Source organism: Acomys minous (genome assembly GCF_964271855.1).
Source record: "Acomys minous genome assembly, chromosome: 4".
Taxonomy (NCBI): domain Eukaryota; kingdom Metazoa; phylum Chordata; class Mammalia; order Rodentia; family Muridae; genus Acomys; species Acomys minous.
This window is the reverse complement of record NC_140486.1, coordinates 85,788,798-85,809,251: the sequence shown is the minus strand read 5'-3', so window position 1 is coordinate 85,809,251 and position 20,454 is coordinate 85,788,798. Positions and strand designations below refer to the sequence as shown.

General features: G+C 43.5%; 1 protein-coding gene across 2 annotated transcripts in view; it reads left to right on the top strand.

The window, feature by feature from the left end:
* ORC2 (origin recognition complex subunit 2) overlaps positions 1-20,454 on the top strand; it is a 34,212-nt gene that overhangs the window by 5,479 nt on the left and 8,279 nt on the right. For both annotated transcript variants that reach the window (XM_084778687.1, XM_084778688.1), the window contains 7 exons: positions 2,064-2,153; positions 6,791-6,883; positions 8,053-8,216; positions 11,551-11,649; positions 13,176-13,285; positions 18,391-18,523; positions 20,298-20,394. In XM_084778687.1, coding sequence (XP_084634813.1) covers positions 2,064-2,153; positions 6,791-6,883; positions 8,053-8,216; positions 11,551-11,649; positions 13,176-13,285; positions 18,391-18,523; positions 20,298-20,394 — 786 coding nt within the window. The remainder of the gene's footprint in view (positions 1-2,063; positions 2,154-6,790; positions 6,884-8,052; positions 8,217-11,550; positions 11,650-13,175; positions 13,286-18,390; positions 18,524-20,297; positions 20,395-20,454) is intronic.

The window sequence follows — 20,454 nt, the reverse complement described above, 5'->3', positions numbered from 1 at the left end:
ATCACTTTAAAAGCCAAGTGCAGTGGCCCACACCTGTAATCCTGGCACTTGGGAGGCAGAGGCAGGTGGATCGCTGTGAGTTCGAGGCCAGCCTGGTCTACAAAGTGAGTCCAGGACAGCCAAGGCTACACAGAGAAACCCTGTCTCGAAAAACAACAACAACATTTTAAAATATTTTAACATAGTCTTTGCTGTGCTAGAATAGAACACGAGGTCTTGTACATGCTGGGCAGGTGCTTTTCCACTGATCTAGACCCCAGCCCTCCACCCCCTGCCAGTCAGCCCACTATGTAACCCCACTGTCCTGGAACTCAGAAAGATCCAACTGCTTCTGGATCCCAAGGTCTAGAATTGTACAACCATGCCACGCATGAATTTTTTTTCTTATTTGCCATCACGTATGTAGAGGTAGGGAGTGGTGTTCAAGATAACATTTTCTACATTTATCTTAGTTTTATTTTTGTTTTTTGTTTTAGCCTGATTTGAGTTTTGTTTGTATGTTTTTTCCAAGACAGGATTTCTTTGTGTAATAGCCCTGGACTCACTTTGTAGACCAGGCTGGCCTCAAACCATGAAGATCCTCCTGCCTCTGCCTCCCAAGTGCTGGGGTTAAAGGTGAGCGCCACCGCAGCTGAGACATATTTTATTATCTGTTTTTTTTCAAAAGTTATATTTCAAGTGTTTATTTTGTGTGTGTTCAAATGTGGAGGTTAGAGATCAACCTAGGGGAGTTGATTCTCCTTCCAGTATGTGGGTCCCAGTGATCAAATCAGGTTGTCAGCGTCAGGGGCAGGCAGGTACCTCTGCCCACTGAACCATCTCACAGGCCTAAATTTTGAAACACAGAGGGACACAGGATCTTTCCCTTTATTAGCATTTTGAGACTTGGTATTTTGTAGCCTGGGCTGGGTTTGAACTATTGGTCATCCTGTCTCTTCTAAGTGCTAGACTTGCAAGTGTGCATCGTCATATCCAGCTCCTAACAGAATCTTTAGGAAGAGTTAGGAAAAGAAAAAAAAAACCCTGTTCATTAAGAACATCTGCTGTGCTGTGCTGTAATGCCATGCATTACAAGTATGGTGCCCAGTGTGGTGATGTTGAGAGCTGACAAGGTCTAACAGGAGTTACGTCACTTGAGGTGTGCTAGCTCAAGTGGCTCTTAGCAGACTGGACAGCGCTGTGCTACCATTAGAATGAGCTAAGGTACTTCCTGCAACAGCTGGTTAAAAAGAAAAGTAGCTGCCCCTGGATTGCTCTCAAGCTCCCTGCCTTTCCTGTGGCGCAACCAAGGGAACTGCCATTAACAAGCGCATGCTAGTTCCATTTCCAGGAAAGTGGGCAGCTTTTATTTATAAAGTTCCTCGTCCTGGGGATTGCTTTCTTTTTTTAAAGAATTTAGTGTGTGTGTGTGTGTGTGTGTGTGTGTGTGTGTGTGTGTGTGTGTGTCCATGAACATTGGATCTGCTGTAGCTGCCTGATGCAGGTAGGTACTGGGAACTGAACTCAGGTCCTCTAGAAGAGAAGTAGGTATGCCTTTTTGGTTTTGTTGTTGTTGTTTGAGAAATAGAGTTTCTCTGTGTAGCCCTGGCTGTTCAGGCGTTCGCTCTCTAGACCATGCTGGCTTCAAACTTAGAGATCCGCCTGCCTCTGCCTCCTGAGTGCTGGGATTAAAGGCGTGCGCCACTGCACCCAGCACTCTGAACCGCTCACCCACCCCTCCAACTTCTAGGGGTTTTGGTTTTCTACGTCACAGAAAACTAGTGAAGCCTTCACATACACTATTAGCCCTTTTACAACCATGGCTGCACACACTCGGTTTAATTCTAGTAGTCTGTCAGTCTGTTCAGTCTGGAGAAAAATCATTGTATCTATAAGTAATATGTTTCTTGTGTTAACATTTAAATAAAACCAGTCAGTTTTCCTTGTGTATATGAAAATGTTTTGTTGGTAAACTTGGAAGGGTAGTAAGGGGTATAGCTTTTAGACGTTAGCTATTTAAGGTTTGATCTTTTTCCTTAACCTTCTTGCTTTTTCCTCAATGCATGTTAATTTTCTTTTTTCAGAATCCTTGAAAAATGGCTCAGCTGTAGATGGTGGGGAAAAGGTTTATTCTTTTCAACATAGAAAACACCCTGAAGAGATGACTAAATTAGGTATGTTACGTTTCTGTTTTGTCTAGTCATTGTAGACTAACGCCAAGTTCTCATGGCTATTATCTTACTTCATTCCCTAAAGTTATGATGAAATAAATGGTCCTTAGAATTTAAAGAATGAGACAGTTCCTTAAAGAATGATGCACTTCACTGGTATGATGCCATACACGTATAATTCCAGCACCCTGGACATAGAGACAGGAGTACACAAGTTCAGAGATATCCTGAGCCAGGTTTAGATGTCAAAGCTTATACTGTTCTCTTCCTACCAAGCCTCCACAGTGTTGTGTGTAAGCTACAATGGTTGCTCAAAGTAGAAAGGCATTCTTTGGGGTTGAATCATGGATGGTGGTGATGCAAGTCCTTGAAAAGTCAATAGAAATTTGTAAAGAATTCAGGACAGAAGGGACACTGAATTGAAAAAGATGATTCCTGTAAGTCACCAGGTGCATGAATTGGAGAACAGAATCTATGAAGATGTTTTAGGGGAGAGATAAGGGCAGGCCTATATATCAAGCAAGGGTGTGTGTATTTCATCTTTGGATAAGTTGAAAAATCACTGGATAGCTTTTCTTTTTAATAGCTTCATTCATATGTTTATGGCTAGACATGTCTGTGCACATGAGTACTATGACATGTGTGTAGGTGAGAGAACAACTTTTGGAATTGGTTCTTTCTTGCAGCATAGGTCCTACAAATCACCTCAGGCTTGGGAGCAAGTGTCTACCCACTGAGCCATCTTGTAGGGCAGTTATTGGAATCTTTTAAGAAAAGATGTTACCTGAGCAGACATGTAACTGAGAAAGTGCTTGTTGTAGTGTGAACAGAGAGGTGTGATAGAGCCAGAGTGCAGGTGAGAGCGCTGCTGAAGTAGAGTCAGCAAAGAATGGGTCATGGTGGGGAAGTTGGGTTCCAGAACAATCCTGTAGTGTCTGGCGTTAACATCTTGATAAGCTGAAGTATTGCAGATGAGAATGGGGAATACAGAGGAAGAGAGCGCAGATGTCTGTGCTAGCCGTTGTGCTTGGGAAGGGCTCTTTTCTCTGGGTAGCCCTGGCCGCCCTGGAACTCACTGTCTAGACCAGGCTGGCCTCCAGCTCGGGTGCGCTTGCCTTTGCCTCCTGAGTGCTGGGATTAAAGGTGTATGCTACCACACCCAGACTGGTAAAAGATTTTACACATGTTGAAATTAAGTCAACCAAGAGGAATTTGCCTCTCTATAAAAATATTCATGTATTGGTGATTGTCTCTTTCTCTTTTCTCTTAAACTCTTATTTTACTAACCAAGTGTGGTAGTGCATCCTTGTAGTCTTTGCACTAGTTACACTCATAGCTAGTAACACTAATCAAGAGGCAGGAAGATGAAAAGTCAGGGTTGTTCTCAGCTACAAAGTAAGCTCGAATCCTGTCTGACTATGTGAGGCTCTGCCTCCAAAAAACACACAAAAGTTATCTTACTTCCCTTTCACTGTTTCCTTTGCATTTAGTAGTTACTTAACATCAGGTACAGCTAGAAGTGTACAGGCATATGCCTGTAATTCCAGCTACTCAGGAGGCTGAGGCAGGAAGACGACAAGATTTGAGAGCTAGCCTGAGCCGAGTAGTCAATGCCTTTTTTAAAAATCCATTCTTATTTCAGTAAAACCAAAACAGCCTCAGCCATCTGTGTGAACTTATATGACATTTGTTGATAGAGTTTCCCTTCTCCCATCCGCATCCTGTGGATCAGAGCCTTTTAATCCAAAAGTGTCAGTTTTTCTAGAAAGGACGGTAGACTGAGCCACAGGCATGCCTAGAACACTGCAGAGGACGAGGACAGTGAAGAAGAGCTGGGATAATCGCAGAGCTGCAGGGACCCAAAGGAGAGTGTCAGTGGCGTCCAAGCAGCAGAATGACCTGAAGGAAAGCATTTTGTCACTAAGCGTTTCTGTTGGCCTGCATGGTCGTACATAATGGGTTTCATTGTGACAGTCTCATACATGTTTATCACATTTCACTCATGTTGCTCTTTCTTGTCCCCTTCTCACTCCTGATTGTTTCCTTTTCCCAATTAGTTCCCCATCTACTTCAATCAGTCCCTATCTCCCCATCCCCCACTAATGAGTATAATTAAGGTTATTACATGGGCAGCTTAGCAGTGACTACAGCGCTGAAAGTCTCTTTGTCCCCTGGCAGTTAGCTGTGGATTCTTAGGAGCAGATGGGATCCTGTGCCCTCTCCACACTGACCCCCCTCAACTGCCTGTAAACCCTCAGGAAGCCTCCGTACCTTTTGGGCCCCTAAGTCCTTCATGACGAAATACCCATGGGTTTGATTTTGTGCTGTCATGTGGAAGTAGTCACAGCTGTTGGAACGTCTGCGTAATGCATGGAAGATGGCACTGCCCTACATCCCTTTCCTCCAGCTCTCTCCACCTTCTTTCTTCAGGGATGGTGTCTGACCTTGGAGGTGGGGAGGCTTTTATGGCCGAGCATTCAGCAGTCACTTATTCCTAGCATCTCTGTAGTGACTGCTGTCTAGGGCAGAAAGAAGCTTCTCTGGCCAAAATCAAAGGAAGTCTTAAAAAACAAGACCATACAAAAACAAACAGACTGTAACAACAAAAAAACACCCAATGATTTATATGGATCAAGAAATTAAGAAAATGAAGTGCTTGTGTCTTAGATAAACTTCAAGATCAGAAGATAAAAATGGTAACAGGGTTGGCAAGCACAAATAGGCTAGTAAAATGACAAATTTAAATACAGCTATGCTTTCCCATTTTAAGAATAAAAGAAGTAGGCTGGAGAAATGGCTCAGCAGTTACAGTATGTATGCACTGCCCTTGCAGAGGACCCGGGTTTGGTTCCTAGCACCTTTAGCAGGTGGCTCACAAGCATCTGTGACTCCAGTTGGGGAGTATCTGATGCCCCAGCCACTGTGGGCGTCTGCACTCACACCTGCATAATTAGAAATGATGAAGATAAATGGTAAAAAGAATAAAAGAAATAAGGTGATGTCATGAATACGCACCATTATGAGTCTTAAATTTAGGGAATGTAAATCTATTTGTTCATGTGGGCTCATTTTCTATATGCTTGTCATAGTGTGAGAGCATTAAGTATCATTGAAACAAAGATTAGATACTTTGTTTAAAATATCACCTAAAGGGCTGGAGAGATGGCTCAGAGGTCAAGAGCATTGGCTGCTCTTTAAAAAAAAAAAAAAAAAAGTCCTGAGTTGAATTCCCAGAAACCACATGGTGGCTCCTAACCATCTATGATGAGATCTGGTGCCCTCTTCTGGAGTGCAGGTGTACACACAGGCAAAACACTGTATACATAATAAATAAATAAATCTTAAAAAAAAAAAAAAATCACCTAAAAGCCAACTATTTGATCTAGTGCTTAACCAAAGAAACAGCCGTCTGTTCAGCACAATACTGGTTTTTTGGTTTGGTTTGGTTTGGTCTGGTTTTTCGAGACAGGGTTTCTCTGTGTAGCCTTGGCTGTCCCGGACTCGCTTTGTAGACCAGGCCGGCCTCGAACTCACAGCGATCCACCTGCCTCTGCCTCCCGAGTGCTGGGATTAAAGGCATGTGCCACCACACCCAGCCCACAATATTGTATTTTATGTATCATTCATATGTGCAGTTTTAAACACAAGAACACCATAGTTCATACAAAATTTAAGAATTTTAAAACATGACTTCAACTACATACAATTTTTACTTGGTTTTTAGATCCCGACTTCTTACCCCTGTATCACCTAAGGAGGTTGTGACTATGATATATATATATATATAAGAAAAGGAAGGAGAGCCAGGCATAATGCACACCTTCAAGCCTAGCACTTGGGAGGCAGAGGCAGGTGGATCTGAGTTCCAGGACGGCCTGGGCTGCATGGTGAGACCCTGTCTCAAAACAAACGAAAGAAATAAGAGAGAAAACAGTAAACCAGTCAGAGGGGAAAAGAAGTAGAAATAGTATAAGCTGTTGGTAGAGATACAAGTGATTCTTTTGGTTTTGCTGTTGAAGAAGTTCATACGTGACTGGGAGCTGTAGATGCTTGGAAGGGGTTAGACGGCTTAACAGCTCAACAGCTCAGCAGGTAAAGGCATTTGCCATGAAATGTTACAAGATTAAAAAAGATTCTGGGAAGACAGTTTAAAGGCTCTTTTAAAAGAAGTATTTTTTGAAATTTATTTACTTATTTATTATGTACACAGTATTCTGCCCACATGTACACCAGCAGAGGGCACCCGATCCCATCCTAGATGGCTGTGAGCTACCATGTGGCTGCTGGGAATTGAACTCACGACTTTTGGAAGAACAGCCAATGCTCTTAACCTCTGAGCCATCACTCCAGTCCTAAAAGCAGTACTCTTTTGTTTGTTTGTTTGTTTTCTTTTGTTTTTCCAGACAGGGTTTCTCTGTGTAGCCTTGGCTGACCTAGACATTGTAGACCAGGCTAGCCTCAAACTCACAGAGATCCACCTGCCTCTGCCTCCCAAAGCAGTACTCTTAATATGGGTAGATTTATTATCTTTCTGATAAAAGCAATGCACGTTTTTGCTTTAAGGAGGTAATATAAGTGAAAGCTACTTCGCTCTGTATCTGCTGTTCAACAAAGATGCTTTTTTTTGTTTCTGATTACAGCTTTAGAACTAGCAAAGGTGCCAAGAAAAATTGTTCCACTTGACTCAAAGAATGATCCTGAAATTACAAAAACTGTTGCTCAAAAAAGCAAGGGTAAGGAACCATCAGGTTGATGGGTGCTGCTGTTTTGTTTGGTGGTGGTGGTGGTGGTGGTGGTTATTGTTGTTGTTGTTGTTTTGAGCTAAGTGTGTGTTACAGACATTTCTCCACTAATAACTTAAGGTAATAGGTAGCTCGCAACGTAGATGTCCACAGTTAGAAGTCTCATGATCGATGGACAGAGCAGCTCAGCATCATCATCAAGGCCTTGCCTCTTCCAATCTTTACATTGCCACCAGCATTTTTTCATCTGATTTTGTTTGTTTTTTCGAGATAGGGTTTGTCTGTGTAGCCTTGGCTATCCTGGAACTCATTATGTAGTCCAGGCTGGCCTCAAACTCAGAGAGATCCACCTGCCTCTGCCTCCCGAGTGCTGGGATTAGCAGTGTGAGCCACCACCACCCGTCTAGCATTTTTTCATCTTTAAGATTTATTCTTCTGCCAGGTGGTGGTGGCACACACCTTTAATCCCAGCACTCGGGAGGCAAAGGCAGGTGGATTTCTGTGAGTTCAATGTGAGCATGAGAATCAGGATTCTAACCACCAGACCCCATAAAAAAATAAGAGGGCGTGGAACCCATCTGTTATCCTAGCATGCATGTGGCTGAGACAGGGTCCCCTGGGCCAGCTGGCAATCTCCAGGCTCAGCAGGAGACCCTACTCCAATACGGAGGGAAGTGATCAGGACACTCTAGTCAACCTCGGGCCTCCGTGCACAGAAACATCTACACAAATCTACACACAGGAGTGTTCACTACATACAAACAATTCATTCCAGTAGTTTTCCAGTAGGTTAGTTAGGTATGCTTACCTACATCTGATAACTGGGGGAAAAATGCTTAGAGAGTGTATATAGCCGTGAAAGCATAAGAATTAATGTAAAATTGTAATTAAGATCTGTTACTTCAAAGCTCACATTTTTTAAACATTTATTTATTATGTATACAGTATTCTGCCTGCACGACAGAAGAGGGCACCAGGTCTCAGAATAGATGGTTGTGAGCCACCATGTGGTTGCTGGGAATGGAACTCAGGACCTTTGGAAGAGCAGTCAGTGCTCTTAACCTCTGAGCCATCTCTCCAGCCCAAAGACCACATTCTTGATTCCCCCAAATAGCTTTTCTTTCAACCTGACAAATTTCCCGATTGCTTCTGTCCTACAGCGCCGAAGTTTCACTGTGACAGTGAAAGTGAGTACTCTGCTTCCAACTCTGAGGATGAGGAAGAAGCTGCAAGAGACGATGAAGAGGCCGCTGCTCAGAGTAGACTCCCTCCAGCTCCCTCTTCCAAAAGGACCCCAGCTAAGAAAATGAAGAGAGAGAAGGCTGTAAGTGAAGAGGGGGCCTCAGGCTCTGAGGGCGGCTGTGTGTGCTGCCTTCCTGGTGGGCCGCCTGAGACATCAGCACACACCAGCCACTATTTCTTCTTTCTAAAATATTTTCTTAGCTTTACACATGGATTCCCACACATACTTGTCTCTGTCCTTGAACTTTCTTTTCAGTGCTGGGTGCACATCTATGAGTAGCATGCACTGAGAGTTCCACCCCAACCCAGTTGTGTGAGAGCTGATTTGATGGATACTGATCAGATCACTGGTGATGAGCTCATCAGTACTTCCCTTTCAGAAGGCTTTGCTTGTGTGCTTAGAGATGCAACTCCTGATCTGTGTTGAATTGTTTGCAAGAGTATTGTGGGCACAGGCTGCCCTTGCATGCAGAGCAGTCTTCCTGCCTCAGTCTCCCAGTCCGTGCTCCACCACTTTCAACCTGATGCTGCTTCTACAGTGCTGCTTGTCCTGCTGTTCTCTAAGATTCAGGACAGTCCAGGTGCCACACTGCTCAGTGGCTGCCAACCCAGAGAGAGCTGATTCTCCCTCACGTCAGAGTACGTAATGCTCCATCTTCTAAATAGGTGACAGTGTGTGCTTGTTTTTTTAAAACTTAATATTGTTTGTTAATGCCCAGCTGCAGCTCTGAAGAGGTCCAGGGTAGGGTCTCTGGTGCTGGATGCAGCTCTGGAGAGGTCCAGGGCAGGGTCTCTGGTGCTGGATGCAGCTCTGGAGAGGTCCAGGGTAGGGTCTCTGGTGCTGGATGCAGCTCTGGAGAGGTCCAGGGCAGGGTCTCTGGTGCTGGATGCAGCTCTGGAGAGGTCCAGGGCAGGGTCTCTGGTGCTGGATGCAGCTCTGGAGAGGTCCAGGGTAGGGTCTCTGGTGCTGGATGCAGCTCTGGAGAGGTCCAGGGCAGGGTCTCTGGTGCTGGATGCAGCTCTGGAGAGGTCCAGGGTAGGGTCTCTGGTGCTGGATGCAGCTCTGGAGAGGTCCAGGGCAGGGTCTCTGGTGCTGGATGCAGATGCCCTTCCAGTTTGCTTCATCTCTTGGGTGGCCAGAGCTGATGGCTCAGGCAACCGATCAGGATTGAAAGAGAAAGCAGGAAAGGGGAAAAAGAGCCCAAGGTTTCTTCCCTAGGGACTGTCTGTACTGTGGCCAAGGAGGAGAGCTTAAACTGGCCACACTTTTCCTATGCTGAGGCTGTAAAAGTGGCTTCTGGCTGGAAACTTTACCGGGTCGGGTCGTAAAGGAGGCTCTTTGATGTGTAGATAGGCCTCTTTGCGGAGATCTCCAGTAAGTTAGTGTAAACTTAGGCTTATTAGCTGTAGAAGGCTGATGGCCCTAAGTCTGCTAACTTGTTTGTGAATCTACAGAGAAAGAAGAAGTAAGAGAGAGATAGAAAATAAACCACTCACACACATACATTCAAGAGAAAAGGTAGATGGAATTAGGCATCTTGACTTCGACTGAAGTCAGGTTTCCCAATTTTCAGCACATACATTCAAGAGAAAGGGATCAAGAGAAGAGGTGGATGCAGTCAGGCATCTTAACTTCGACTCAAGTTAAGTTTCTCAATTTTCCCAGCCACGTTTATTCTAGAAGACCATACTTACACTTCGGAGAAAAGGGAATTACCTCATAGTCAAAAGAGTACAATTAATCACAAAAACAGATGAATTCTAAAATATAACAGGTTACATGTTTTAAATCTAAGCATTTCTTATCTATGTATCCACTACATAAGTTCATGGTGAGTTCAGAACGACGAAGGTTGGCAGGGTCTAAGGTTAATAGGGTCTGAAACTTACAAGAGTGTACAACTTATCAGTTAGGACGGACCTGACTACCCATTATCCAGCTATCTCTTAGTTCGTTATGAGCTCAGGACAACAGGTTTATCTGTCTTTCATTCTAAGAAACAGAGTAAATTCAGACATCTCTAGGTAACATCATTCATTCATGTGAAGTTTAAACAAACTTGCCTATATTCGTGGTGCCATCTGCAGTGGAGGCTTATCTGAAGCCACAAATCTGCTACAAGGCTATCCTTAGTGAGGCATCTGGAGATCCACAAAGGTATTTATTACAGCCATAAACTAACTTTAACTTTTAAAACTATTTTAATCAAATCAGAAATTCCATAATCAGGGATAAATTCATCTGAATAACAAACAGTGCATCTTCAACAAGATCCTGTAGGAAGTTTGCTCAATCAGAGCTGGTCAGTACCCAGAAAATAACAGTTCACACCGATGCCAGATGTATTTACTTTTGGTTTTTCGAGACAGGGTTTCTCTGTGTAATCTTGGATATCCTGGACTTGCTTTGTAGTCTGGGCTGGCCGTGAATGTTGTCCTGGCTGTCCTGAACTCACTTTGTAGACCAAACTGGCCTTAGACTCACAGTGATCCACATGCCTCTGCCTCCCTGGGTGCTGAGATTAAAGGCGTGTGCCACCATGCCCGGCTCTAATGCCAGATTTTAAAGAGAGGCAGCAAAGCACAATTGACAGGGTAGTTAGAAGTTGGAAGCAATTCTGGGGTACATTACGATACAGACCTTGCAAATCCTGGGTCACCTCCAGAGATCTCTCATGCTACTGGACTTCCCCAAATCAGTGGCTCCTGACAGCATATCAAAGGCTGGAAGCAGTTTGGGGGTGCATCGTGGTGCAAGACCTTGCAAACACCAGATCATCTCCTAGACAGCCCACAGGCCTAGTGAGCTCCCTTAACAGGGTGGCTCTTGGCAATTGTTTCCTTTTTTTTCCATATTTTATCAGTACTAAATACAGAATAACTAAGATTATCTGAGGAGAAACAAAGATCCTGATAAATAATAATTTCCCTTTTAACATAAAAGTAAAATTATATATTGTAACTTACAAATAATTTTGTAGGAACCACATAATTCTTTTTGTTCTTAGCTCTACACATGAGTTCCCACACATACTTATTTTTTGTCTTTTAAGTTCTTGATGCATATTCATAATCAATGCTATAATACACATAGGGTCTCTATGTAGACCAGGCTGGCCTTGAACTCAGAGATCCACCTGCCTCTGGCTCCCTACTAATTAGTGTATTCTTTGAGTTGTATTTTCATAACAGTTACTTGAATTTATTACTGGAATTAAATATCTTCTATCCTTGACCTGTATACTACTTTTTAAAAAATACTATCAGTAAGATAAAATTAGTTAGGCATGTTAACACATTTCCCAGCTGTTTGAAAGAAGATTTCTTGAGCCCAGTTTTAACTAGTGTTACTAATTAGATTTTATGTAGCACAAATATCTGAAATTACTTAGACCTGACATCTTTCTCCATTTCAGAGTGACTTGGTAGAAGAATACTTTGAAGCACACAGTAGCACAAAAGTTTTAACATCAGATAGAACCCTGCAGAAGCTGAAGAGAGCTAAGCTGGATCAGGTATGCTGTAAGGGGTTATCAGCATTTGTCATTGGGACCTAAAAACACATGAATGGCACGTTTGGAGAAGTAGTGAGCAGGAGCAGAATTATTTCGCTGATAAAGTTGTGGTCATTAAATATTTGTTGCATGAATTCATTGACTAGAATTATATTTGACATTAATTTTGCTTTTCTTTGGTTGTTTTTAATAAAATCTCAATTGTCCAATTTTACCAATAAAGACCAGGGGCCCAGATGCTATGGTGAATGCCTGCTAGCTCAGAGGCAGAGAAAGCACCCGGCTGACCTCGGGCAGCATCCCAGAAAGAATCCTCCTTCTCCCACACTTGCTAGCTCCTAGTTGGGGAATTTTCACTCAGTACCAGCCTTCAACACAGGAGCCTTTTAAATTCCTGTCACAGTGTCACAACACAGCACCAAAGATACAGCATTTATTAAAAACAGCTTTAGAAAAGGCACAAATACAAGTTTATTTTTGATGGTAAATTATAAAGAAACTTTAATGTTTTCTAAAAGTTAATATTGAGGTGGTTGGAAAGATGGTTTAGATGTTAAGAGCACTGGGTGTTTTTTCAAAGGTCCTGAGTTCAATTCCCAGCAAGCACATGGTGGCTCGCAACCATCTATAATGAGATCTGGTGCCCTCTTCTGGTGGGTAGGTGTGCATGTGCACAGAACACTGTATACATAATAACATAATTTTTTAATTAATATTGAAATTTTAAATGTTTTGAAAAATTGAGACTTTTTGCAGTTTTTCAAATCTACAGATTTAGTTTTTGGTTTTTATGTTGTTGCCATTGCTGTCCTGAGAGTTCAACTCAGGGCTTCATACTTTCTAGACAGGCACTCCAGCACTGAGCTACACAGCCCAAGCCCATAGGCTTGCGGGTATTATTGAGCTTTTTTGGTTTGGTTTGGTTTGGTTTGGTTTCTGGGTTTTTGAAATAAATTTCTCTGTATAGTCTTGGCTGTTCTGGACTTGCTTTGTAGACCAGGCTGGCCTCGAACTCAGAGATCTGCCTGCCTCTGCCTTCCAAGGGCTGGGATTAGAGGTGTGCACCACCATACCCAGCTTTTATTTGGTTTTTGTTTGTCTGAATTTGTTGTGAAAACTGGGACACAGATTTGACCATCTTATAGTAACTATATTTTTAGAAATTAAAGCTTTAATTAGGAGTTTATTATAATCATTTAAATGGTTCTAGGCAAACTTCGCAAAATTTTATATTGTTCTTTTACACGTGAAGTAAAGAGAATTTTAAAAGGAGCTGGAGACATGGTGGCTCACACCGTTTATAACTGCAGGTCCAAGGGGTTGGATGATCTCTGCTGACCTCTCCAGGCACCGGGTATGCACAAAATACTCAGATACATAAATATAACAAATCTTTAAAAATAGCTTTTAATTAAATGAGTATTTAAGTCATGCTTCACATATTTTTTATATTTAATTGGTGTGTTTATTTCCATACGTGAGTTCAGTCGCTATCTCCACAAAGGACAACCTTTCTTTCTTTACAGAAAACGTTGCGTAGCTTACTCAGCAAAGCCCCACCTTCCTTCTCTGCTGAAATTGAACAGTTAAGTCAACAGCATGAGAAACTGTTTCATAAATGGATGCTACAGCTACAGTAAGTAGTCTCCTGGTGAACCCTGGCACAACGAAGGGTAATGCGCTCATGTCTATGTTAAAACTTTGCAGCCAGGTGTGGTGGCTGTATCTTTATCTTAATCCCAGCACTTGGGAAGCAGAAGCAGGTGATACTCTGTGAGTTCTAGGCCAGCCTGGTCCTCATAATGAGTCCCAGGACAGCCAGGACTACATAGAGAGACCTGTCTGAGAGACAACCCCAAACCCGTAATCTGCTGCATTTGACTTTCAGATTGGGAATATGGTTCCATGGTGGAGCACTTGCACAGCATATGCGAGACCTTAGGTTTAATTCCCAATACTACCCCCAAAGGTATATTTTATCTCCGTGGTGATGTTGTTTTATTGTTTCATGTGTGAGTGTGAACATGTGTACTGCAGTGCGTATGGGAGGTCAGAGGACAACTTTTAGAAGTAAGTTCCAAGGGTAAAACCTAGATTGTCAGGCATGCATGGTAAGTGCTTTTACCCACCGATACATCTGACATCCCTTTGGTTGTTTTTTTATAGTGAACTTTACACACATAGACAGACACACACACTGTAGTGGTGCTAGTTTGCTTTTCTGTTGCTCTGATCAAACACCAGAAGCAGCTTTGGGAGGACAGAGCTTACTTCATCTGACAGGTCACAGGCCATCATTTAGGAAGCTCAGGTGGGAACCTGAAGCAGCGCCTCAGAGGCTGCTTACTGGCCTGTACCCATGGCCTGCGCAGCTGCCTGCCTTACACAGCCCAGGCTCAGCTGCCCGTGGACAGCGCCACCCTGAGTAAGCTAGACCCTACTTCACATATCAGCAGTCAGGAGCACGTTGCACAGGCATGCTACAGGCCAGTCTCAGAGAGGCAGTTCCGCAGCTGAGACTCCTTCTTCCTTGTTGCCAAGGTTTATGTCGCATTAGCAAAGTAGCCAGCACAGCCTACCCTTATCAGCCTGGCACATAAGTCTCAGTCTTCAGAACACTTCCAAGTTTTAAAAGTCCAGTGTCAGGGCTAGAGAGATGGCTCCGTGGTTAAGAGCACTAGCCACTCTTCCATACGGTAGCTAAGCTGTCTTATCGCCAGTTCTAGGTGCTTCAGTGTCCTCTTTTGGCCTTGGAAAGTGTCAGGCATGCATGCAAGTTGTATGTGCACATACATGCAGGCAAAACACCCATGCACATAAAAGAAACAACTTTTTAAAGTCCTAGCTATATGGTGGTGGTGCATGCCTTTACCCCAGCACTCAGGAAGCAGAGGCAGGCAAATCTCTCTCTCTCTCTCTCTCTCTCTCTCTCTCTCTCTCTCTCTCTCTCTCTCTCTCTCCTTTTTAAGATTTATTTATTTATTATGCACACCAGAAGAGGGCACCAGATCTCATTATAGATGGTTGTGAGCCACCGTGTGGTTGCTGGGAATTGAACTCATGACCTTTGGAAGAGCAGACAGTGCTCCTAACCTCTGAGCCATCTCTCCAGTCCCCTAGGCAAATCTTTGAGTTTGAGGCCAGCCTGGTCTCCCAAGTTCCAGGACATTCAAGGCTACACAGAAAAATCCTATCTTGAAAACAAAACAAAACCGGAAGTCTGTTAACCGTAAGAGTTTCTATAATAGCAAAAATAAGTTACATACTTTTTTTTTATCCCAAGAGGGAAGAAGAACCTAGGCATAAAAGGAATCACACCCGCAGCAAAACCAAACCCAGCAGTGCATTTCTAAGTTATGTAGCTCAGCACCTGACATCATGGGACTCACTCATGATCTTAAGGATACCAGAGGGCGCAGACCAGCTCCATTCTGAATCTGTCACTGTCCTTGGTCATTTTACAGTCTTCATTTCCAGTATCTAGGGTCACCACTGCTACCGAGGCTGTATTTTCACCAGGCACTCAGCCCCTGTCACATGATGCCAAGCTTGAGCTTTTCTTCCTAGGCCCTTGATTGAAAGGAAAGCTACAGCTTCATAATGGCCTCCTGATCGCTAGGGACTCCAGGCCTGCCAATGGTGCCAAGCCTCCTTTGCTCTCCATGACCCCTTCAGAGCCAATACCATGTGAGAGACTCACACATTATTAAGTCCAGCTACCAGCTTGAGATACAGCCTTCCTTCCCCACCCCCAGCCTCTCCTCAGCACACACACTGGCCCATAGCTTTCTGTGTGGTGACCCTGTAGAAATAATTCTCTGAAGATTTCACTGTAGTGGTGTTGGTCTCTTACTAATCATAGCTGAGTTTTCAGGCCCTACTAGCCGGCATTCATTATCACAGTAAAACATTTCAGCTCCAAATGCTTTCACAATCCTTCCAAAACAGCCAGCATGGTCCAGTGACTCACAGCAGCACTCCATTCCCAGTACCAACTTCTGTTCTGGTTTGCTAAACACCAGATTATAGTCCATCATAATGAGAAGCCAAGTCAGGGGCTGAAGAGGGAGCCGTGAAGAATAGTGCCAACTGCCTTGCTTCCCTGGGCTTGTGCAGCTCTTTCTCATACAGCCTGACTTCCTGGCCCTGGTATGGCATCACCCTCCTACACTAATTAGCAATCAAGAAACTGTCCCTGCTAGAGGGATGGATCAATGGTCAAGAGCATTAAAATAAAATAATTTTACGGCCGGGCGTGGTGGCGCACGCCTTTAATCTCAGCACTCGGGAGGCAGAGGCAGGCGGATCGCTGTGAGTTCGAGGCCAGCCTGGTCTACAAAGCGAGTCTAGGACAGCCAAGGCTACACAGAGAAACCTTGTCTCAAAAAACCAAAAAAAAAAAAAAAAAAAAAAAAAAAAAAAATTTTACAAGTAAAAGGAAAGAAGGGAAGAAAGAAAATGCCCCCATAGCCATGCCTACAGGCCAATCTGAAAAGCAGTTCCTCAGCTGAGGTTCCCTCTTTTTGGATGTGTCTAGGCTTGCACCAAGTTGACAGAAACTAACCAGCTCACACAAACATACAAATAGCAAAGTCACTGAGGAAAATAAAGCAAGTGCAAAGATAGGTGTAAGTAACTTAACAACACCGACCCTATTTCAAGATTGGAAACAACAGTAAAGGCGGGGCTGTGTCTCAGTGGTAGTGTATGTGCCTAGCATTTGTGAGGCACTGGGTTCAGCCCCGAGCACGGAAGGGAGGGAAAGAGAACAGAGGAAATGCAGTTGGAGAGGAGGGACAAGGACAAAAGGCAGCCAGGAGCCAAGCCAGCAGGTACAGCTGTAAAGACAGACCATCATCTTGCCTCCCACTGATGCTGGGCTCTTCTTTCCCTGCAAAGACCTCAGCTCTTGGTAGCTGTAGATGTGTGTGTCATAAATGCGTACCCAGCTCTTTGGTCCAGCCTGCCAGTTCTTCCTTTTCTAGTACATCAGCTCAAACATGCCTTTGCTTCCCAGTCTAGACCTGTAGCCCCTACTTCAGTGGACTGCCTCGCTCTGAATCCCCTTGGTGGTTTCTGCTGCCTTGACCTTGCTAGTGTCCCCCAGGGGATGTCCTTCAGGCTCTGTCCTAGCTCCCAGGCATGTCTAGGGCCTCCTGTGACTACTGTGCTGTTTGATGAGCTGCTGTGGATAATCCTGGATTTGGATTTGGTCCCATTCATATTCTCTCTCTCTCTCTCTCTCTCTCTCTCTCTCTCTCTCTCTAAGCTTTGTTGCTCTTTTGTCTTGTTTTGTTTTGTTTTTCCAAGAGAGGGTTTCTCTGTGTAGCCCTGCCTGTCCTAGACTCAAAGAGATCCATCTGCCTCTGCTGTGATTAATGGTGTACGCCACCACGCCCGGCTCTTTTTAAGGTTTTGGGGTTTTTTGTTGTTGTTTTGGGTTTTTTGTTTTGTTTTGTTTTTCCTCTCAAGGCAGGGTTTCTCTGTGTAGCTATCCTGGATTTGCTTTGTAGACCGGGTTGGCTTGGAACTCACAGTGATCCACCTGCCTCTGCCTCCCGAGTGCTGGGATTAAAGGTGTGCGCCACCATGCCCAGCAAGTGAATAACTCTTAGCACTGTATTCTCCAACCCTGACATTACTCGTAACAACAGTAGCCATAACTATTGCAATGACTGTTGCACGTCCCACTCGGATGCCTAACTGAACATTACATAAACCCATCTGAAAGCACTCTCTCCACCTGCCTCCCTTCCAGCTCAGGAGCTGTCAGTCACCGTGTAGCTGTCTAACGCAGAAAACTGCACTTTGCTTTTGTCGGGTGCATCCATCAGTCTCTAAATCCTATTATTTTGAAATGCTTACAGTTTTCTACATGACAGTTAATTCAAGCCCTCCATCTTTGGCAGTTTTTTTCCTCTCCCTTACTTAACACCTTAATACTGTAGTCTTTCTAGAATTATATGCTACTTTCCTGTTGTAAAACCTTCCAGCTACAGGTTCCACTGTTACTTTTATTATTGCAATAAAGTAGAATTAACATTGTAGTGTAGTTCACCGTTCCAGTTAATCTGTTAATTTCACCTATCCATCAGCCTGTTTTAGATGCTACAGTACTGGCCTTAGTTACTCTAATTTTCAGCCCTGCAGGGGAAGCTGCCTTATAGTTGGAACTGTGAGCTCTCATGTAGACGTGAAGGGCGCCTTTGCTGTATTCTAGGGAGCCAGCAACTTAGCTACAAAGGTATCTTAGTTTTTCCTGTACTCTTTGTACTTTTAATTTTATTCATTTGTTCATTTGTTTAATTTTATATTTATGAGGCAGAATCTCACTATGTAGCCCTGACTAGCCTGGAACTTGCTTTGTAAACCAGGCTAGCTCCAAGATTACAGCAATGCTACCTGTCTACCAAGTGCTGCGATGAAAGGTGTACGCCACATATCTAGCTTTTATTTTTACTCTTTATTCTGTTAGTATTAGTATTTTAGGTTTTTCAAGACAGGGTTTCTCTGTATAACAGCCCTGGCTGTTACAGGCTGATCAGGCTGGCCTCGAACTCACAGAGATCCAACTGCCTCTGCCTCCCAAGTCCTGAGAGTAGAGGTGTGCACCGCCATGTCCAGCTCCCTTTTATGTTTTTCTTTCTGTGATCTTTATAAGCTGAAAAAAACTGGTTGGTAGTAAAGCTGGCGGTCAAGAGTCTTCAGCTTTAATTTCACGGGCGTTGTCTTTCCTTACAGCCTTGGCTTCAACATTGTGCTTTATGGCCTGGGGTCTAAGAGAGATTTACTTGAAAAGTTTAGAGCCACCATGCTTCAAGGTTCCATTCATGTTGTCATCAACGGCTTCTTTCCTGGGATCAGTGTGAAATCAGTAAGTTTCGAAACTATTAGAGGAGTAACGTTGTGTCCTCTAGCAAGTCATGGTCCCACAGGAGCAGGTGGAACTTCTGTTTCTGAACACTAAATATAACGGAGTTTGTTTTGGGCTTCATAACAGTTAGATCATGTTTTGAATTCAGAGCAATTTGTCTTTAAATTTTCATCTTTGAATTTCTTACTGTGAAACTGGCATGGGGCTGGGGCAGTGGCTCATTCTGTAAAGAAGATATGAGTTCATCCTCACAAACTCTTTTGTTTGGTTGGTTTTTACAGAATCTGGTGTGGTGGATTGTGCTTGTGATCCCAGTCCTGGGGAGACTGGGGAGAGGGTGCTGACCTTAGGGCTCACTGGCCGTCCCCCAACCTACTTGATGAGTTCCATGCCAGTGAGAGACCCTGTCTCAAAATAAATAAGAGGGCTGGGGAGTGGCTTAGTGGTTGAGAGCACTTGCTGCTCTTGCACAGTATTCACATTCTATTTTTAGGACCAGCATGGCAACTGTAATTCCAGTCCTGGGGATTTGATGCCCCCTTCTGGTTTCCTAGGGCACTGCATGTACATGTTGCACATACATACATGCAGGTAAAACACTCATTTACACAAAATAGGAGGGAAAAAAGCCTTTTAGGGATAGTTAATAAATAAAAATAAGCATAGTCAGTACCTAAAGGATACCTCCCAAGCTTGTCCCACACACATACATAATCACTGTCCTAGTCAGGGTTACTACTGCTGCGATGAAACACCATGACCAAAAGCAAGCTGGAAAGGAAAAGCATTACCTGGCAAAGCTTCCATATCATAGTCCATCACTAAAGGAAGTCAAGAGATGAAGACGTGAGGCAGAGACTGTGGAGGGTGCTGCTTACTGGGTTGCTCAGCCTGCTTTCTTACAGAACCCAGGACCGTCAGCCCAGGCATGGCAACACCCACAATGGACTGGACCTCCCCCATCAACCACTAATTAAGGAAATGCCTTCCAGGTCTGCCTACAGCTGGGTCTTAAGGAGGATTTTCTTAATTAAGGTTTCCCTTCGCTTAGACAACCTTAGCTATGTCAAGTTGGCATAAACTGGCCAACACACTCACAAAGAAACCAATGTGTGTGAAACCTGAGGGAAATAGTGGGACGGCTGAGAACAGGTTTATAGGATCTGTGATTTTATTATGGTTCTGTATCATTGTAGTACATACACAAATAATAGTATATAGTTTTACAATACATTTAATTTGAAAATTACATCAAGGTTTTGATTATTGGACAATAGCCAATGTAGTATCCCTTTTTTCTATCCTTAGGGTTGTTATTATTTCTTTTGACACATTCATAGTTGGTTGTCATGTCCTTATCGTCCCCTCCCCACTCCCTCATCCCAACACACAATACCTTTGGTTATTTTGAGACAGGGTCTCTCTGTGTAGACTGGGCTATTCTGGAACTCCCATGTGGACCAGGCTAGCCTTCAATTTACAGAGATCTGCCTGCCCCTCTCTCTGCCTCCAGTATACTGGGCTCTGGTTGTAGGTGTTTCCTCTGCCTCCAAATTTTCTTTTCATGTTGTTGTTATTCCCTTTTCTTTAAGCCTTATATATACTTTTTAAAGAAATTTTCAAAAATTAAGAATTTTAAGTGCTTTTTAAACTTTGTGAGAAACTCAAAATAATTTTTAATTTATGAAAAACAATTAATTTGCTAATTGCATTTATCATATGTGACAGAATAAATTGCAGTTGATATGGTACCTCTTGCACTTCTATGATGTAGATCCTGAATTCTATAACCGAAGATGTCCTTGGTCATATGGGTACTTTCCAAAGTGTTCTGGATCAGCGAGACTGGATAATAAACAAACTTAAAGAAGGTAATAAAGCAAATCACCTGTAGAATTTAGTGTGAAGTTATATACTGCATCTCTGTATTT